This window comes from Branchiostoma belcheri, unplaced genomic scaffold, assembly GCF_001625305.1.
Source record: "Branchiostoma belcheri isolate BF01 breed outbred unplaced genomic scaffold, Haploidv18h27 scaffold5, whole genome shotgun sequence".
Lineage (NCBI taxonomy): Eukaryota > Metazoa > Chordata > Leptocardii > Amphioxiformes > Branchiostomatidae > Branchiostoma > Branchiostoma belcheri.
This window is the reverse complement of record NW_017804131.1, coordinates 7,330,693-7,347,571: the sequence shown is the minus strand read 5'-3', so window position 1 is coordinate 7,347,571 and position 16,879 is coordinate 7,330,693. Positions and strand designations below refer to the sequence as shown.

At 41.4% G+C, this 16,879-nt stretch overlaps 1 protein-coding gene across 1 annotated transcript in view; it reads right to left on the bottom strand.

Moving 5' to 3' along the window:
- Window positions 1–14,349, bottom strand: part of LOC109480102 (sushi, von Willebrand factor type A, EGF and pentraxin domain-containing protein 1-like) — a 47,828-nt gene extending 33,479 nt beyond the window's left edge. Inside the window, exons 1-16 of the mRNA XM_019782258.1 lie at window positions 13,987–14,349; window positions 12,589–12,852; window positions 11,687–11,795; window positions 10,897–11,007; window positions 10,030–10,194; window positions 9,026–9,190; window positions 8,423–8,516; window positions 7,482–7,573; window positions 6,598–6,734; window positions 5,886–5,949; window positions 4,545–4,733; window positions 3,392–3,658; window positions 2,697–2,936; window positions 2,100–2,297; window positions 1,052–1,198; window positions 380–546 (exon numbers count right to left, since the gene is read on the bottom strand). Coding sequence (XP_019637817.1) covers window positions 380–546; window positions 1,052–1,198; window positions 2,100–2,297; window positions 2,697–2,936; window positions 3,392–3,658; window positions 4,545–4,733; window positions 5,886–5,949; window positions 6,598–6,734; window positions 7,482–7,573; window positions 8,423–8,516; window positions 9,026–9,190; window positions 10,030–10,194; window positions 10,897–11,007; window positions 11,687–11,795; window positions 12,589–12,852; window positions 13,987–14,181 — 2,604 coding nt within the window. The 5' untranslated portion in view covers window positions 14,182–14,349. The remainder of the gene's footprint in view (window positions 1–379; window positions 547–1,051; window positions 1,199–2,099; window positions 2,298–2,696; window positions 2,937–3,391; window positions 3,659–4,544; window positions 4,734–5,885; window positions 5,950–6,597; window positions 6,735–7,481; window positions 7,574–8,422; window positions 8,517–9,025; window positions 9,191–10,029; window positions 10,195–10,896; window positions 11,008–11,686; window positions 11,796–12,588; window positions 12,853–13,986) is intronic.
- Between the last annotated feature and the right edge of the window lie 2,530 nt (window positions 14,350–16,879).

Below are 16,879 nucleotides of genomic sequence, written 5' to 3'. Positions count from 1 at the left end.
AGGACCTTATTTGCATAATTTATGAGGAAACAATAGAATGGCACAATAATTTGTCAGCCATAAAGATTAACATCATTTGGCGAAGGTATGAGATCGAGGAACTCTAGTTCATAATTTTTAACCTTTAGTAATAATTGTATAAGTCTATGATAATGTATGTATGTACTGTCACCATAATTCAGTCTTAGGACTGCAAGTGTGACATGTGTGAGGGAAATTTCAAATAAACCATTCTTATTACTATTGTAAACAACACATGAATAAATATGCACTGACTATCGTCCTTATTCCATTGAGTCACTGGAAATCTACATGCAAAATACACAGTTTACGAAATATTCGTCTTAAGAATCTAGTATAATGACATCAAATACGGTACCTTGTACTGCGTCTTGATGTCGAGGCGAATGGTAAGAAGTCTTGCCCGTTCCTTTAAGGATCGTCTTCTCCTGGAAGGTCCGTCCAGTCCCGCGCCTTCCTCTGGGACCTCCACTTCCTCCTCACTACACGACAGGGCCACGTTCTCCACTCTACATTTCACGTTGCCTGTTTACAGTCCAACGGGATGGAATTCATGATGAGAAACTTTAAACTGTACATGTTCTCCTACTTAAAAAAAGGTCTACCCGTGCTCTATACAGAGCATACTAGGGTTTTGGTGCCCATTTCCATTTCCGTAGCCCTTGGGCGACACACAATTGTGCAGGGCACTACAGCAGGGGGCTAGTCCGCTGGTAGTGCTGTGTGTTTGACCTTCCCACACTCTTTCTCATATGTGCTGAGTGCTAAGCAGAGAAAGAAGTGTGTACCATTTTTAAAGTCTTTGGTATGACCCGGCAGGGGTTTGAACTCACGATCTCCCGGTTACAAAGCGAGCACTCTACCAATTGAGCTATTGCACCGGTCGCACTACTTAAAGCAGTTAACGAAATTTTCACCCAAATCCCTCAATCTTCCTGGTAGTTTTACGACCAGAACACATTATATATTCGGTATTTGTCTTCATAATCATCTCTTGCTGCTCAGAGAGTCGAGGTAATGTTGGACTCACCTACACAACCGCCGTACCTCCCAAACACCGTGCTGTTGAAGAGGTCGATAAAGTTTTGTTTGATATACTTCTGAGTCTCCTCGTCCTCACAGTCTCCAAGGTAGTACTGGAACTCGATTCCTTTGGAGAACCCTGGAATTCGTTTCACTGCAACCATGGAAAAAAGAACATGGTTTACGCGAATTCTCAAACCCTGGCAGTCGTTGTTGTAGTTTTTATCTGTCCATTTATAAGCTCTGAGGCCTTATTATAGCCTCTACCAGGCTTGGGGAGAAGGCTGTAAAGAGTAGAAATCGGCCAAATAGAGAGATAAGCATGGCAGGCAAGGGAGTTTGTTCGTTAAGAGAACATTTCGCCGGCTGAACGGACAAACTCCCTTAGCATGCTTATCTCTCTATTTGGCCGATTTCTAATCTTTCCAGCCGTCTCCCCAAGCCTGGTAGAGGCTAGCCTCATTAAGGCCTGACGGCTATTTTGAAGAAGTTTAAACTTCATATTAGACTTACTCAAATCTTTAACTGTACGTACGTCATCTGTCAAGGGGTGAATCTACCGATTCACTGTCTTCACTTCACGCAGATTCCACAGGTAGTTTGTAGCGTCCTTCGTCACTATTCAGGTCTATGAAGTGACGCCATAGAATCTTTTGACTCGTTCCTTGACAAAGACGTGTGTGATACAGTCGAAAATTTGGGTAACTCCAATTCTTCCATAATAATTTGTAACTTCTAATAATTAAATTAAAAGCAGACGAAGTTTCAAACTAGAAAGGTAACATTTGCAAGGCAAATACATAATGTTTACCTTCACATATGGTCTGCATATGGTCACATTAATATATATTGTCAGACAGGAGTCTAAATCCCTCCTGCTATAAAATTGCAACATGATATAACCCAAAACTAGTTACCATAGCAACAGAAACAGCATAGGCTCAGGTCAGAGGTCAGTGTTTGGAGAAGAAGAGGAAGAAGAAACTGAGCAAAAACAAGATGTTTTTTCTTCGGTAAACATAACTAAGATCGATGATAGTATGACATGTACGTACAAGAACAATCTGGCCATTTGGTGTCCATGCCGTGAGGATCTGTTCTCCAGTTCCCAGACCCACAGATGTACATACGAGCCGGTTCGGTGTGGAAGTCAAATCGCTGATCACACTGCACGGTACAGAACTGACCGGACTGAAAGTCGTCACACGAGAGCGCGCCGTTGATTGGTGGATCTTGGTGGGGGCATGACGTAGCTGAAATATAGAACATTTTGAAAAATTACAATGACACAGTAACAGATATGATACCTTGTATCTTGTACAATTTGTTATGAACTAGAACGGTAACATTTGTAAAGCAAATGCACAATGTAACAGTTACTGTACTTCACTGTTTATTCTCACATTCATATGTACGGTGAGCAACCTCTTCAACTCTGTTCTACATAATGTAACCTAACACCTCAGCGTGTTACTACAGCCCCGGTTACCATGGTGACAGACGTCTGGCCCAGGTTATGACTTTGTTTGAAACGGAAGAAGAAGAACAAGAAACTTAGCAAAAAAAACATTTAGATCTGCTTTATTAATAGAGAGCAATTTATAGAGAGGATCTGCTACCAGGAATTTATAATTCTTCAAACATTCTCTTACGGCTTACGGTGACGGAGAAACGGCACTCGGCGGAGTTGTCGTGGCTATCACGTGCTGTACACGTGACCCAGGCCGTCCCCCAATAGAAACGCTGTCCGCTGTCCTTGTCACAGTTCACTCTCACAGGTTGTTTGGAGTTGTCAGTGAAAACCGGCTCAGTCCAGTCCACTTTTACAGTTTCGTCGTTTGTTTCCACTTTGTAATTCACACAATGTTCAATAAGCTTAGGTTTCTCCGTATCTATTGAAAAAGAAGATGAGATAAATGGAATACGGATCAAACTATCTTCTTGAAATGCTGGAGTTCATCACTGAGTTCTTGGAGGTTAGCTTTTTGATCGTTTGGTCTTTACACATCCAACACTACTTCCTTGTAGCCCAATAACTAATTTACGATGATGATGACTGTAATTTTATGTTAATAACCTTTATTGATACAAGGTATTATTGTAAATATTTAATCTCATTGAGCCAAAGTGATTAATCTGTCGATTCAGATGTAATTGTAATTTGTATTAATGACTCTACTATCATTGGTCAATGATTGATGTTGTAAACTAGCATCGGAATTCGGCCTTCGTCACGGCTGCAAGTTATGCTTCTGTTGATACAAATAAATAAATAAACCAACATTGATGCGAGTGCTATCAACTCATGTAGATAAAAATTGCAAAGGGTGAAGAAAATAACACCTACCCAAAACGTTGACCTCGAATCCACAAGAGCTCGCCATGCCGCTGTCATCAGTGAATGTGTAGGTGACAACAGTCGGCAGCCCAGTTGTGATGGGAAACTTGTGAGGAGGTTTGATGCCAGCCGGCGTCACGGTCATCTTGGGTGTCTTCCCCGAGTTGTCTACAGCTGCAGGAACTGTCCAGTCGACAGTCAGGTAGTTCTGACCCTGTTCTGTACTGTTCACGATGTCCGCTGGACAGCCGATGACCAGGCGTGGCGACTGGTCATCTATATAGAAGATTATGGTACATCATGATGTCTATCATATAACGCATATTATAAAAAAAACTTTTAACTGTTCTGCAACTCATGAATTACTCGAAACTTTAACTGAGTGATTCTTTGGTTGGAGAACAGTTTTAAGTTTCTCACATTGTATTTTACTCATATCAACTTCCATGCTAACATCACCTTTATTTCGATACCTTTTACAAAGATCAGTCAATGTACTAACGCTTTATACAGGTGACGTGAATGTTTTTGCTTGCAGGTGATCCGATATTAAAACAAGCCCATCCTTGCAAGAATAGCTTTGTCACGTTTAGGACCGTATCGTTGCCGTAACGCCACCTTGTGGAATGTAGTAGTATGAACCCATCCAGGCCTTTGGGAGCTGATGAGTAGTTATCTTAGTGTCGGTCAGGTAAATTTTCTCCGTGTTGTGTCCCGACATGTACCTCTTTGTTGAGAGTTGCAAACTATTGTATTTTCCACTTAGGCCACACCAATTTAATTTCTTAGTTAACGGATTGGCCCGCTTCATTTTTTTCTGATTTGCAAATAAAAATAAAAATTCAGAATCAACTGCAAAATGCTCATTTTTTTGCCCTGAACAGTTGAAAACAGTCCTTTTCATCCTAGTTGTTACAGTTATTCCATCTTTCAATGCATTGGCATCATTAAAAGTTCAAAATTCATTGTTTAAATTTTGAACCAGCCTGGTGTGTTGACTTCATGGCTCCTATCGTACCATTTTGGGCCATAATAGGACGCCTAGGCCTGTTTTTCTTACTTTTTATTTGCCCGCCCGCTCCATTATTTTTCTAGAAAAATCCGTTAACCAAGAAATTAAATTGGTGTGGCCTTACCGCAAGTATGAAAACGTAACACGTACCTATACACGATGGTTGTCGGTTGGACCAGCTGCCGTCTTCCTGACAAACTCTGTTGGCAGTTCCGTCCATCCTGTAGCCATCTTGGCAGGTGAACTGACAGGCCGTGTCAAACTTCTGGGCCTCACTAACACAGGAGGACGGACTCACGGTGGCGTTTACCACCATCGGTAAGGCGTCACACTTTTTAACTGACAAGAAAAAGAGACATCTGTATGTGTATTCAAAAAAGAATAACTATCCCTGTGTCTTGCTAGCAAGGAATATTTTGTAATGCCAAACTTAACGAATAAAATCAGATCTAGACAGAGTGTATCACATTGACCACATATGTCCATTCTGTTCCAAAGATATTGAAGACGAACAACATTTTATTTTGAAATGTACACTATATAACGATAAACGCACAAAGCTGTCCAACATTCTCTCCGCTTGCTCATCAGAATTTGTTACATTTCATGCTATAGATAAATTTAATTTCATCCTAGAAGGCAATAACCTTTACTGTGTAGAAATAGGTAAATATATCAAAGAATGTCTAGACCTTAGAACAAGTAGTATTAGTTGACTCATCTATTGTTTTGTATGTAGTTTATTTTCGTTCTGCCCATGTATTTGTATGTCTACATGCAGTTTTAGACCTTATGAAAGTCGCTGTACTTTTGTTGTGTTAATAAAGTTCTATGTATCGTGTCAGTTTAAAGAAATAGCCATGTACAGGAACACTCCTTGAGTCACTTGGAAGGAAAGGCGTACCAAAGTCAAAGATTGTTTATTCATTTGTTCAAATGCCATGTGGCTATACTAATAACGTGCCCTTCTTTCATTACAAAATTCTACACATCAATAAAATTTCCATAAGAAGTGGAGTGGCCAAAGAGGAAAATAAAGCCAAGAAATGATAAACGCTTTTATTTTTCTATTATTTTGCTACTTAAATTGATTTTTCGTATATTTTTATTTTTATTATCTTATCGGTTTATTTCTGCAACAGCGACCTGACTAATAAGACTTTTATTTAATTTCTTTTCGTAGATGTAAAAAACTAGTTTACACACTTCAGTTATTATTTCTGTGTCTTGATTTTGTTTAATTAATCAATTATTTCATTGTTTAATTTTGATGTTTAGTTCAAATATGTTTCGTCATGTATCATAGTTACCTTTGTTTGGGGTAGGCCCTTTAATAAACCACCTAGGTTTCTGGCCTACCCCGCATATTCTCTTATTGTTATTGTTTGATCATGTAACTTTTTGATACGTGCAAATAATGAATAAACAATAAGATAATAAAATAATAAATAAAACAAACAGTATATACTGTGTACTATGTATGACACATACCGAGACACTTTGCCTTTGAGCCGTCCCATTTCCCCTCTTGTAAGCATCTCCGTACCTTGCTCCCCTATAATATCACCAGTAATATAGTATTGGATTAAAGAAAAGAAAATGACATATTGACCCTGTAATGGTCTCTATTTGCTCATGTCATGAAACAGACATGGATATGTAGCCAGTCTACTTTTAGTCCAAATCATTTGCATAGATATACGGTTGCATCTCGTATCATGTGTATGACACATCATGCACAAGAAATATTCGGTTAGAATACCTACTAGTAGCCTAAGTGAATATCTTTAACATCTCCATCAGAAAGCAATGTTTGGTATCATGTATACTCAGGTATCAGGCATCTATTCTTATTGAATTGACTACTGAAACTTCTACAATTTATCCCAATTTTACTAAACTTACGGACCAAGAAAAAACTATTCTTCTTTTAACTTCCCCAAACCCACAAATTTTGGAAAAGGTGGGACATTACGTCTTTCATGGTTTACAGAACAGAAGTCAAACCCTTCAGATATAGTTTTAGACATATTTATAGTTCTAGACAGCTACCTTTATCATGTAGACTTAAGTTATTTTATACTCTATGTCATTGTTCTTTTATGTTTTGTAATTTGCAATTAGCCTTCGGTCACGAATTTGCAATAAACTTTTCATTGATAAGTACCACTTTTTGTGTAGTGTACAGAGGTTAGATACGTACCTGTAAGGTGTATCCTTTGTTACAGGTGAATGTACAAGTGGTTTCATAAGGATATGTTCCAGTCGCCTGTTGACCGTCTGACGTCACACATGCCCTTTGACCGTCTGACGGCTCAGGTAGACCCTGGCACTCTATTCCTGTGCAGAACATTCGAATATTTCTCATGTAAGGGTGAAAGATGACTATTTGCTCATGATTGTTTTTCAGAAAAACGGAGCCTATCACCATGATAAAATGTGTATATTCTTTTAAAAACTCTCGAGTTTTCTCTGATACATGCACAGAGCAAGCACATACGAGGATATTTTGGTGTGCAAATTTACTTGATTGCAAAGCACCAACACAATCCTTTGACCTTCATCAATATAAGCTGAAAGGCACACAAAACGGTGTTTATTGGTTCTGAAAAATAAAAACATTTTGACCTCGCTGTTAACAAGTACACTACGTCTTGTCAACACATTGTGAAGATCAGCTACCTGTTATTTGTGTGTCAAAGAAATGGCATATAAGTTTGAAGACATTGAAGTCATTGACAAAACATGTTTCTACCTATTTAAAGTTAAAATCTTTGGTCCAACAAAAAGTTCTCTCATCTAGAGCTTTCGACCAGTTACTCTGGTCTTCCTCAGTAGACTGACCCAGTGAAGCTTGTCACGTGGCTTCTTGTCACGTGGCTACCTTTGACCCAGTGTTGACGTCACACTTCAAAGAAGCCACGTGACAAGCTTCACTGGGTTAGTCTACTGAGGAAGACCAGAGTGACTGCTCGAAAGCTCTAGATGAGATAATTTTTTATGTGGGACCAAAAGTTTTAACTTTAAACATGTAACTACCAACACAGATGAACTTTCATGATATTGAAGAAAAGTGTTTGTACGTACTCTGACAGATGACGGGGGCTCCACTCCAGGTCTTGTTGGCGTGACACGTTCTTTCCGGTGTTCCACTTAACATTTTGTACCCGTAGTTACATCTGGGAAAACACAGTACATTATCAACCGTCTAATTCTTCTGAATGTTCATCTATTTACCTTCGTCAGAAGGCTATGTTTTAGGCTTGGTGGAGTGGCTGTGATGTGGGTCTGTATGGAAGTCAACGTCATAACTCGAATAGTTGTGGATTGATCTTTTTGTTATTTGGTCTGTCAGTAGCTGTTGTAAATACGAAGGTCAAGGTCAAAAATAGTCCACCAGGTGTTTTGCTTTTTACGGTACTGCAGTTTTTTTTCAAGCATTTGTTGATTGTATGAGTACAGCATATCTAATGAATCCTGATGATACTTGGTAATGGCGGGTATAGTAGTCATTTTGAGGTGTTTACGGTGGCGTAACGCCTGGCCAGTGACCTATTAATCCCAAATAAGCCAACTTGTACACCTCGGTTATATAATGCATGCATACATTCATGTGTACAGTTGAATCTAATTTCCAACACAATTGCAGAAAGTCTGTGGCGCCCCCCGTCTCTGTTGAGAGATGGTTGTAATGCCCTGATGTAGATGGCCTCTTTAACCCCTCGTGCAACCTATGATCTACTGCTCACGGAGTCACGTTTGTTACCTGCGTGACGTCACGGAAGCGGTGGATTGTTCATTCCTTGACAAAGACTGGTGTTGTACAGTCGAAAATTTGGGTGAGTCCAATTTCTTGTGTTGGAAATTACATTTTAAACTTGCTGCATAATGACTTCTATCAACACAGATGAACTTTCAAGATAAGTTGAATCTAACTTTTGCTAATTTTTTCACTTTCTTTGATAATCTCAAAGGAAAATGCTACAACTGCACAAAAGAAAGACGGTAACTTTGTAAGTGACTCTTACTGGAATTGGCACGTGGTGAGATACTCGTTGTTACAGTTTGCTGGCTGCACGGTTCCTCCATCAGGAGCCTCCAGTCTGGGATCACAGCGAACAGCTGTTCATCAAAGCAACATGGGTTAAAATCATCCCGTCACGTTGCATAATCACGATAGCCTGGTGCCCAGCCTTGTTAGCTTTAGTACGCTATCCAAGATCCGCTCCCCACCGATCTTGGGTAGCGGACTAAAGCTAACAAGGCTGGACACCAGGCTATAATCACGAGAGACTGGTTATTTCGGCTGTATGATGATTAGCGAGTTTAATGCCTCATTCTTTGACATGCCCATTCTATGCAGTCAGATATCATGACACTCCAATGGCAACCTTAATATAAGACACATCCTTACTAATCCACCTGTTATGACAGTGACAGTGGACCAACCTAACGACAAACGATCTGAAAGTTTTTGCTAAAACATCCATGTTGCTTACCATCAACATTATCTAGACCACAATAGACTGTACATGTACTAAAGTCTGTTTAGACGATATGCAGTACATGTTATTGTGGTATTTTAGCTCTGAGTTTATAGATATCTTCTCATGTTAACGTTGTTTCCTTACGTTTGCACCCTGAGCCCCATGGGTTTCCTTCATGCCCCTCGTTACAGACACACTGGTTGGGACTGGTGGACGCCGTGCCTTTGGTGCTGCTCTTAGCCGGGCAGGTCCCCGGGCATCCCGACACGCTGGGCGCCAGGAGTTCCTTGTAGCGGCCTTTCGGACACGCTGGAGGAAGGACAAGGTTTGGAGAGTGTGAGGGATTAACGTACAATCATGTCATGTAGATCACGTTAGTTTGATGTCCTTGAGGTATACTCGTATCAAGGTACTCGTTTGTACCATGATTTGTTTGTTTCGTCAATGTTATTTTTTCATGGTCTAAACTTCAGGTAGGTGAGTTTTGATGCCCCATGCATAAGCCGTCAGCCTTGTTCATGGATGTCACGTCCCGGAAGCTGCAGTAGACGGGTTGATTCGGTGATCAAGGCTGACGGAGTCGGCCGAAAATTTGGGTAAGTTCTAAAGTGTTGGCCTGAACGTTTAGCCCTTTTTGTCACAATGTCATTACCTCCTTTTTTTGTATTTTGTATTTCAAAGCTAATTATTATAACAATCTTGTTTAAAGCTGCATTATGTAACATTTAGGCAACACAAAAAGTCAATTTCTCGACATTTCTTTACAAAGTAAGCTGAATCAACCCTACTCAATTGCAAATAAGTGTAATTCAGGAGGTAGAGATGCCAAGATCTGACTCCATACGAGTGAGTTTAAAATCTTGTATGGAGCTGCCTGCCATGTTTGTTTACATTATAGTAGTTTGGGGTGGCACCATAAACTGAGTGCGCCTCATATGGACTGTTTTAGCGCCAATTAAAAATGTCATGTGAGATAATTGCACAAATATGTTAAAAATGGAAGTAAATTGCAATCACACGAATATTCCTTAAAACAAAAGATTTGGTGATTTTTGGTGCAAAAAGTTACATAATGCCCCTTTAAAACAAGATTTAAAAGATTAGGTATAAGATTATTAAAAAAATGATTGAAGTAGACTCAGACACACGGGTGCACGGTGCTCCTCTGCCGGTTCCATAGTATCCTGGCTTACAGGCGCACTCGTACTCCCCGGTCGCCGACCCGCATGCGCACTCGGAGTTCGCCCCACAGCCTGGGGACGAGCAGTCCGCTGACGTCACGCCATTAGTCTCGTACCTCTTAGAGTAGGAGTCTGTACAAACAGGAATCAAGTTAAGATAAGGGGCGCTTAAAAATCATACATAGTACAAGTACCGGAATACCTACAAGTGTTCTGTAGAACATCTCATATTTACCAAACTAGGCACAACTCAAACTTATCTTTAAAACTTCCTAAAGTCCGACTGGAATCTGGCCGAAGAAAGTTTGCGTATAGGGGAGCTTTTGCCTGGAACGGCCTACCTGCCACAGTTGGAGTGGCCACGTCTTACCTGTCGTTTAAGAAGGTTCTGAAACAACACTGCTGACCTCTCGAAACGTCCGGAAGTAATTTATCCAGTAGTAGAGTTTGATTTTTTTTAGATAAAGCCCTGTACTACTGGTACGGGTAAAATTTCTTTCAATTTAAAAGGTTGTACCAATCCAAAAGCCAAATAATTAATGCTGGGGTCGTGTGGCGTAGCGGCAGAGTGCTCGACTCAGAAACAAGAGGTCCTGGGTTCGAGTCCTGACATGTCACCGATCTTGTGCCCTTGGGAAAGGCACTTTACACGACTTTCCTCACTTCGCTCAGGTGAAAATGATTTTTGTATTGTCCCCTGTGTTGGTGGCGGCATTAATATAAGTTGATATAACTTGAGTGTGCTGTCACCACGTCTTGAGATTATATGTTGGAATATTTAAAAAAATAACTAATAACGAGATAATCAAGAACAAAATAATTCATAATACTCACCTCCTCGAATTCTTTTCGTGAGATCTTTTGCGTCCACGAAGTCTGAAGACAGGTAGACGTGGCTCGCGTCTGTGGCACACTCGTGGAGTTGCTGCTTGTTAGGGCTGTCGCCTTGAAAACAAACAATCTAATTGAGTTCAGTAGTGCCTAGTATATGTTCATGTTGTAACCCCATGGTTCACATAATTAAGAAATGGTTTACAAGACCTAGAGCCTCGGTCACAACCCGCCGTACGTGCTTTTTGTCCGTACGTTTTTGGGAGGCTACGTCTGCTGCGTTTTACTGAAAACGTGGGGAAGGAGTGGTATCGACGCACGTCACTCGCACAGTTGCGCAAATGTACGAGTGTGGTCTGCCGCCACGTCTGGCCTGAGCGGTTGCGTGCATCGTACGTTGCGCAAGTGGTAATAGAGTTGTACGTGCTTACAACGTACAATCTCTGTGCGATTGCAACCTTACCGTAAGGAGGTCGTGCTCACACGTGCTTCTTCCGTACGGTACGTACAGGGCTCGCGCGTCGCCCGTACTCGCACGCACGGGTGGTGAATCCGCAGACCGAACGCAGAAAAAGTTTTACATCCACTTAAAGTTCTACGGCGTGTCTGCGTGCTCCCAAATCCGTAGGATTCCGTACGGAGGTGGTACTCACCACGCACGGATGCCCTACGTTTGCCCACGTTTTTGCACGTAGACAGCACGCAGAAGCACTTACGGTGGTTTGTGACCGAAGCTTAACACAGGACTCTAACCACCAGTGCAGGTTAAAAAACAATTTCTTGATGGTCTTACCGACACCAATACTATATATCTCTGCATTGTACACAGATTTGAGGTTGTTGGCCCTGCCCACAGGATTTTTGTCGTTGTCCGGCTTGCCGTCCGTTAGGTAGACCACCACCTAAAAAACGAGAAGTTATCAAGTTGGGGGCAACAATCAATAACTGGTTCTGATTCGTACTGCAGCTAGGTGTCGCTGCTGCAATATTGGAAAATGTACAGTGTCGTGGCATAATAATATACACATACTGTAAACTGCAGTCAAATACCACATTTGTAATATTGCAGCAGCTGCAGTAAACCTAGCTGCAGTACGAATCAAAACCAGTCATTTTAGCCCTGAAAATATTCAGACTATACTGGAAGCATTGCAAATGATTGAAATTGTATAAGACATGCAGTAAACGATAAATAAGCAAATAAACAAAATAATATGATACAAATGCGTTAGTCAGTTCTCACTTATACTACCATGCAAGTTCATCTGTGTTGGTAGTTAGATGTTTAAAGTTAACACTTTTGGTCCAACACAAGAAGTTCTCTCACCTAGAGCTTTCGACCAGTCACTCTGGTCTTCCTCAGTAGACTGACCCAGTGAAGCTTGTCACGTGGCTTCTTTGAAGTGTGACGTCAACACTGGGTCAAAGGTATCTGGTAGACGATGTCGGCCCCCGTCGCGGTTCAAGGAAGGGTGATGGGCCCTGATCTATATGGCTTCTTTCACCCCTCTCAAGAAATAGTCTTGTTCAGTGTCTAAAATACTCACAGACTACTGAGGAAGACCAGAGTGACTGGTCGAAAGCTCTAGGTTAGAGAATTTTTTTGTGTTGGACCAAAAGTTTTAACTTTAAACATGTAACTACCAACACAGGAGAACTCTCATGATAGTATAATACAAATGTGTTAGTTCTCACTTGTTTAACCGGCGCCTCATGTGTGAAGGCAGACCGTGGCCGCAGTAGCTCCTGTGCCAAGCGGAAAGCGTCGTCAGCATTTGTCGACCCTCCAGTGTACTTCACCGTCTTCAGTTCCCTCAGAAACGAGCACTTGTTCTTGGGTGACCTAATGTAGTCGATGTGGGTCCGGGCAACGTCGTCAAACGACACGACGGCGACTCGCGAGGCGTGAGGACTGATGGTCAGTTGGCTGAGAAAGTTTTCCACGAATGTGATCTCTGTCTGCAGTTGGTAGTTGGGTTAAAGAGCGAATTGAGGAAATAGAAAGAAGGAAGTAAAATGTGTTATGAGCAACTGAAAATTGTTCTACTCATAGAGAGAACCTCGGTGGGTGGACGTCACAAAACCACGAGCCGAGGAAGACCGAGCGATTCAGTCGAAAATTTTGGTAATCCGTTGAGTTGGTGATCTCATTATACACTTCACATACTCGTTTCTCATCCCATTTTTCATATGAACGTTTATCCCCAAAACAGGAAGTAAACTAGAGTTCCACGATCTCATACCTTCACCAAATGACTTTCCTACATTAATCCCCCTGATTATGCAAATAGGATCCTCAATTGCATGAATTATATCTTATTATAACAATATACTGTGCTATTATAACAAACGCCCCTGCAGTTCCAGAGCAAGCAGCTAGGGGGCTCAAACTCCTGTCACTTCATCTCCAACACAAGAGCTATCTACCATGTAAATTTTGTGACCCTAGAATGCCTGGATCATGAGATATTAAAACCGGAAGTTCTGCTGCAGTACAATGACAAGCTGCCGGGGGCCCAAAGTCTAATCAGTTCCAGGTCTCATCAAGGCCTACTTACCTACCAAATATCAAGACAATCCATCCCGCCGTTCTTGAGTTATCGTGTTCACACCCACACACACCCACACCCAGACTCAGGAACGCCCCTGAAATTAGTGAAAACATAATCTTCTAGGCGAAGGTAACAACCAAGCTAAGGAGTATGATATTTCAAAATACTCCCTCAGTTGAACAACCGTTGAGTATGTAAAATGGCAGTGTTTATATAAAAGCACTCAGAACTACTGTTTACACTTCATATACATACAAACCGATGGATTTCGGTCAACTAGTCGACATGATGTGGACAAGCTTGAATCATGGAGTTACAAGTTCTAATGCTTGAATACAAAACACAAACTGATGCAATGCTAAAAGAGACCTCGAGATGGCAATAAAGGTGCACCTCGGCACCAAGACGCAACCAAGAACCATAAATGTCTGTTTATGACCTCCGTCTGAAAACCGAACCAGCTACACGCTATCACAACTGCAAAAATGGCGAAAACATCATTAGTATTGTTGACGGGGATAAGGAGAAAGCATAGTATGACCTGAAAATTATGCTCTCCGACGCTTCCAGAGCTGTCCAACAGAAAGACGATATCTGCTCGGCTGTCTTGATATTTCTTCACTTGGTTTTGGAAACTCGACGCCTGTTGGGCTGAGTTTCGGGCGGAAGCTTGAAGAATTATGAAGGCAGCCACTCCCGTAAACAGTACGATTTGACCTGCTAACGGTGTGGCCATGTTGGGTCACGGTCGTAGTCAATGTGTTGCTGTTGTAGAAGGTTTGCAAACGAGCTGTGCAGAAAAACAACACGAACACCCGCTGACCTACGCCGAGCGCTATCAGTTGAGGAACTTTACATGGTGTTGCCCCACTGTTTGTTCTGGTCATTGAGACCCGTGAGTTATATTCTGGCGTTTGTCCAAGGCAAACATGCTCTAGTGTACTGCCGAACAGCCGCCGTCAGCAAATAATAGCGATGAGTGTCAGCTTTTTTGTCACGTAGTCTGCACTGATTCAGCAGGAAACTAACTATTTGTGGTTTTCCCCTAAGGCTGACTGTGCAGGTTTAAATCTTGAACAGTTATGTAGCATGCAAGAATTTGGCAAGGAAGAAGATACCAGACCGAAGTAGAGTCATCATTTTAGTGCGTCTGCAGGTCAAAGTCTCGGAAAGATGTGTTGCATGTCCTCGAAAACAATAATAATAAAATTTTACAAAAGACTGTGTGAATGCACCTTAACTATCCTTTTTGACTCAAGTATTAACGAAACTAATACGAAGCTTAAGTCAGTCATAGAATATTTGGATGGCAAATTCCCTCGTGTAGAATGAAGTACGACAACATGTTTTCATGGCCGCTTTAAGGCGGTTGTTCATCGTAGATAAACATGGGTCCAACGTCCAGGACACCCAGGGTCTCGTGGGTATCAGGACATTTCGGCACCTGGACACTTCGGCACCTGGACACTTCGGCACCTACTAGGACGGTTCGGCACCTGGCCCATAATAGCTCGGTACCTTGCCCAGGACAGTTCGGCACCTGGCCCAGGATAGTTCGGCACCCAGCCGCCTGGACGGTTCGGCACCTGGACAGCCCGATACATTATGTGTGAAACGGTGTTGTTTAATCTACCTGACCCTATTACGGCCCTATTACGATATATATTTTTTCTTTAACTACGTCCGAGTACGCAACAACTTTGTTGTACAACAATAAAAGCAATACGGAAGGGGCAGTGTTGTGGTTCCAGTGTTGTTAGTTACTGTTGCTAGGGAGGTGTCCAACGCGCGGGAAAAAAACGTCAACACATTAACGGTAACGTTAGTGTTGTTAGTTACTGTTGCTAGGGAGGTGTCCAACGCGCGGGAAAAAAACGTCAAAACATTAACGGTAAACAGTCTATATATGGCATATATCAGTGAACATTGCGTCAAACAGTGACAGACTATAGCCTTGATACGTCTGTCCTGTTACAGCCTTCAAAGTTTGTTTTCATTTATTAGCCACAACGATGAAATGATAACAGGTTTGGATATCTTCAAAATGGATGTGACACATTTTTACCCATCGTGAACCTATCTTTGTGGATGTACCAACATGTCCCACCGCCAGGCAACGTACCCCTGCGGGAAGTGCAGAAGAAGTCCGTGTTCCAGTTGTGGGGCATGGATGCACATGTAAGTAGATCACCTTTATAATTACTTTTTTGTCATAAAACATTTAAAATTACTCTATAGGTCCCACAAGCTTGCGTACGTATGTACGCGTTGTCTCATAAATTTGAACTGTCAGTCAATGTGTGACTATCGGCTTAAAGGAAATCAAAGCGACATAAGAATGATGTAAGCCAGCTATCAACTATAACTTAAATGCCTTACAATAATAAAGATTTACGAGGGTGTAAAGTTTACACACACAGCATTGCTTTCGGTCGCTAAAAGGTAAATAGCGTAAAGAACAAACTGTATACGCCATCTTCATGCCTTCCCTGAATTTCATATGTGAACGCTATTTCCGTTCCTCTGTTGCGTTCCTCCGCACCTTCACGTAATAGCGGAGGAATGGAGAGGATATAGCGTGCATGATATATTCCAGGCAATGTCAAGACAGTTTACAAAGTTACATTTCTGGGACCACATTTCGCCCCTCATGCATTGAACCCCCTACCCTGTCACCACACAGTAAATACACAGACACATGTGTGAGGGCCTGCATGGGGCAGGGGGTGGCATAGTGATTACGCAAAATTTTCGCCGCCGATTACGAATGACGTTTCAGAGCTGATGAGTCTCAGAGCTGATTACGACTCTACGATTTGTGGCTAATGTGCAATTACGAATTACGTTGATTTTGGGGGAGGCTGTTCACGGATTACGAAGACAAAAAATGCCCGATTACGCCTTACGAAAAAAGGCATGCAGGCCCCCTTGTATGAGGATGGCCTGGGCACCGCATAATATTACATAACAATATTTCCACGATTCCACGCTTCCGTCAATTGTTATCATCACAGAAATATCATCTTGACTTGCATACATTGTTTTTATTCTAAGAATTTTTTTTACAGCTAATGAACCAATACCCAAAATATTATTCTTATGCAAAGAATGTCTAGCTTCTTTAGCATAAGAGAATAAAAGCTAAGGGGTGTTTTGTAGTAAGAAAACCATTATGACCACAAGAAAATATTTCTTAAACTAGAGAGCTAATAACTGTTCTTGTAGCAAGAAAAAAACTACCCACAAAAATATTTTTGAACTAAGAACTATCTGTTCTTGTAGCAATAAAACCATTCTGAACACAAGAAAACTTTCTTTAACTAAGAGCTCACTGTTCTTGTAACAAGAAAACCGTTCTGCCTACAAGAAAATGAATTTATAGTGCCCTATACTTATATATATATATATATATATATATATATATATATAGTAAA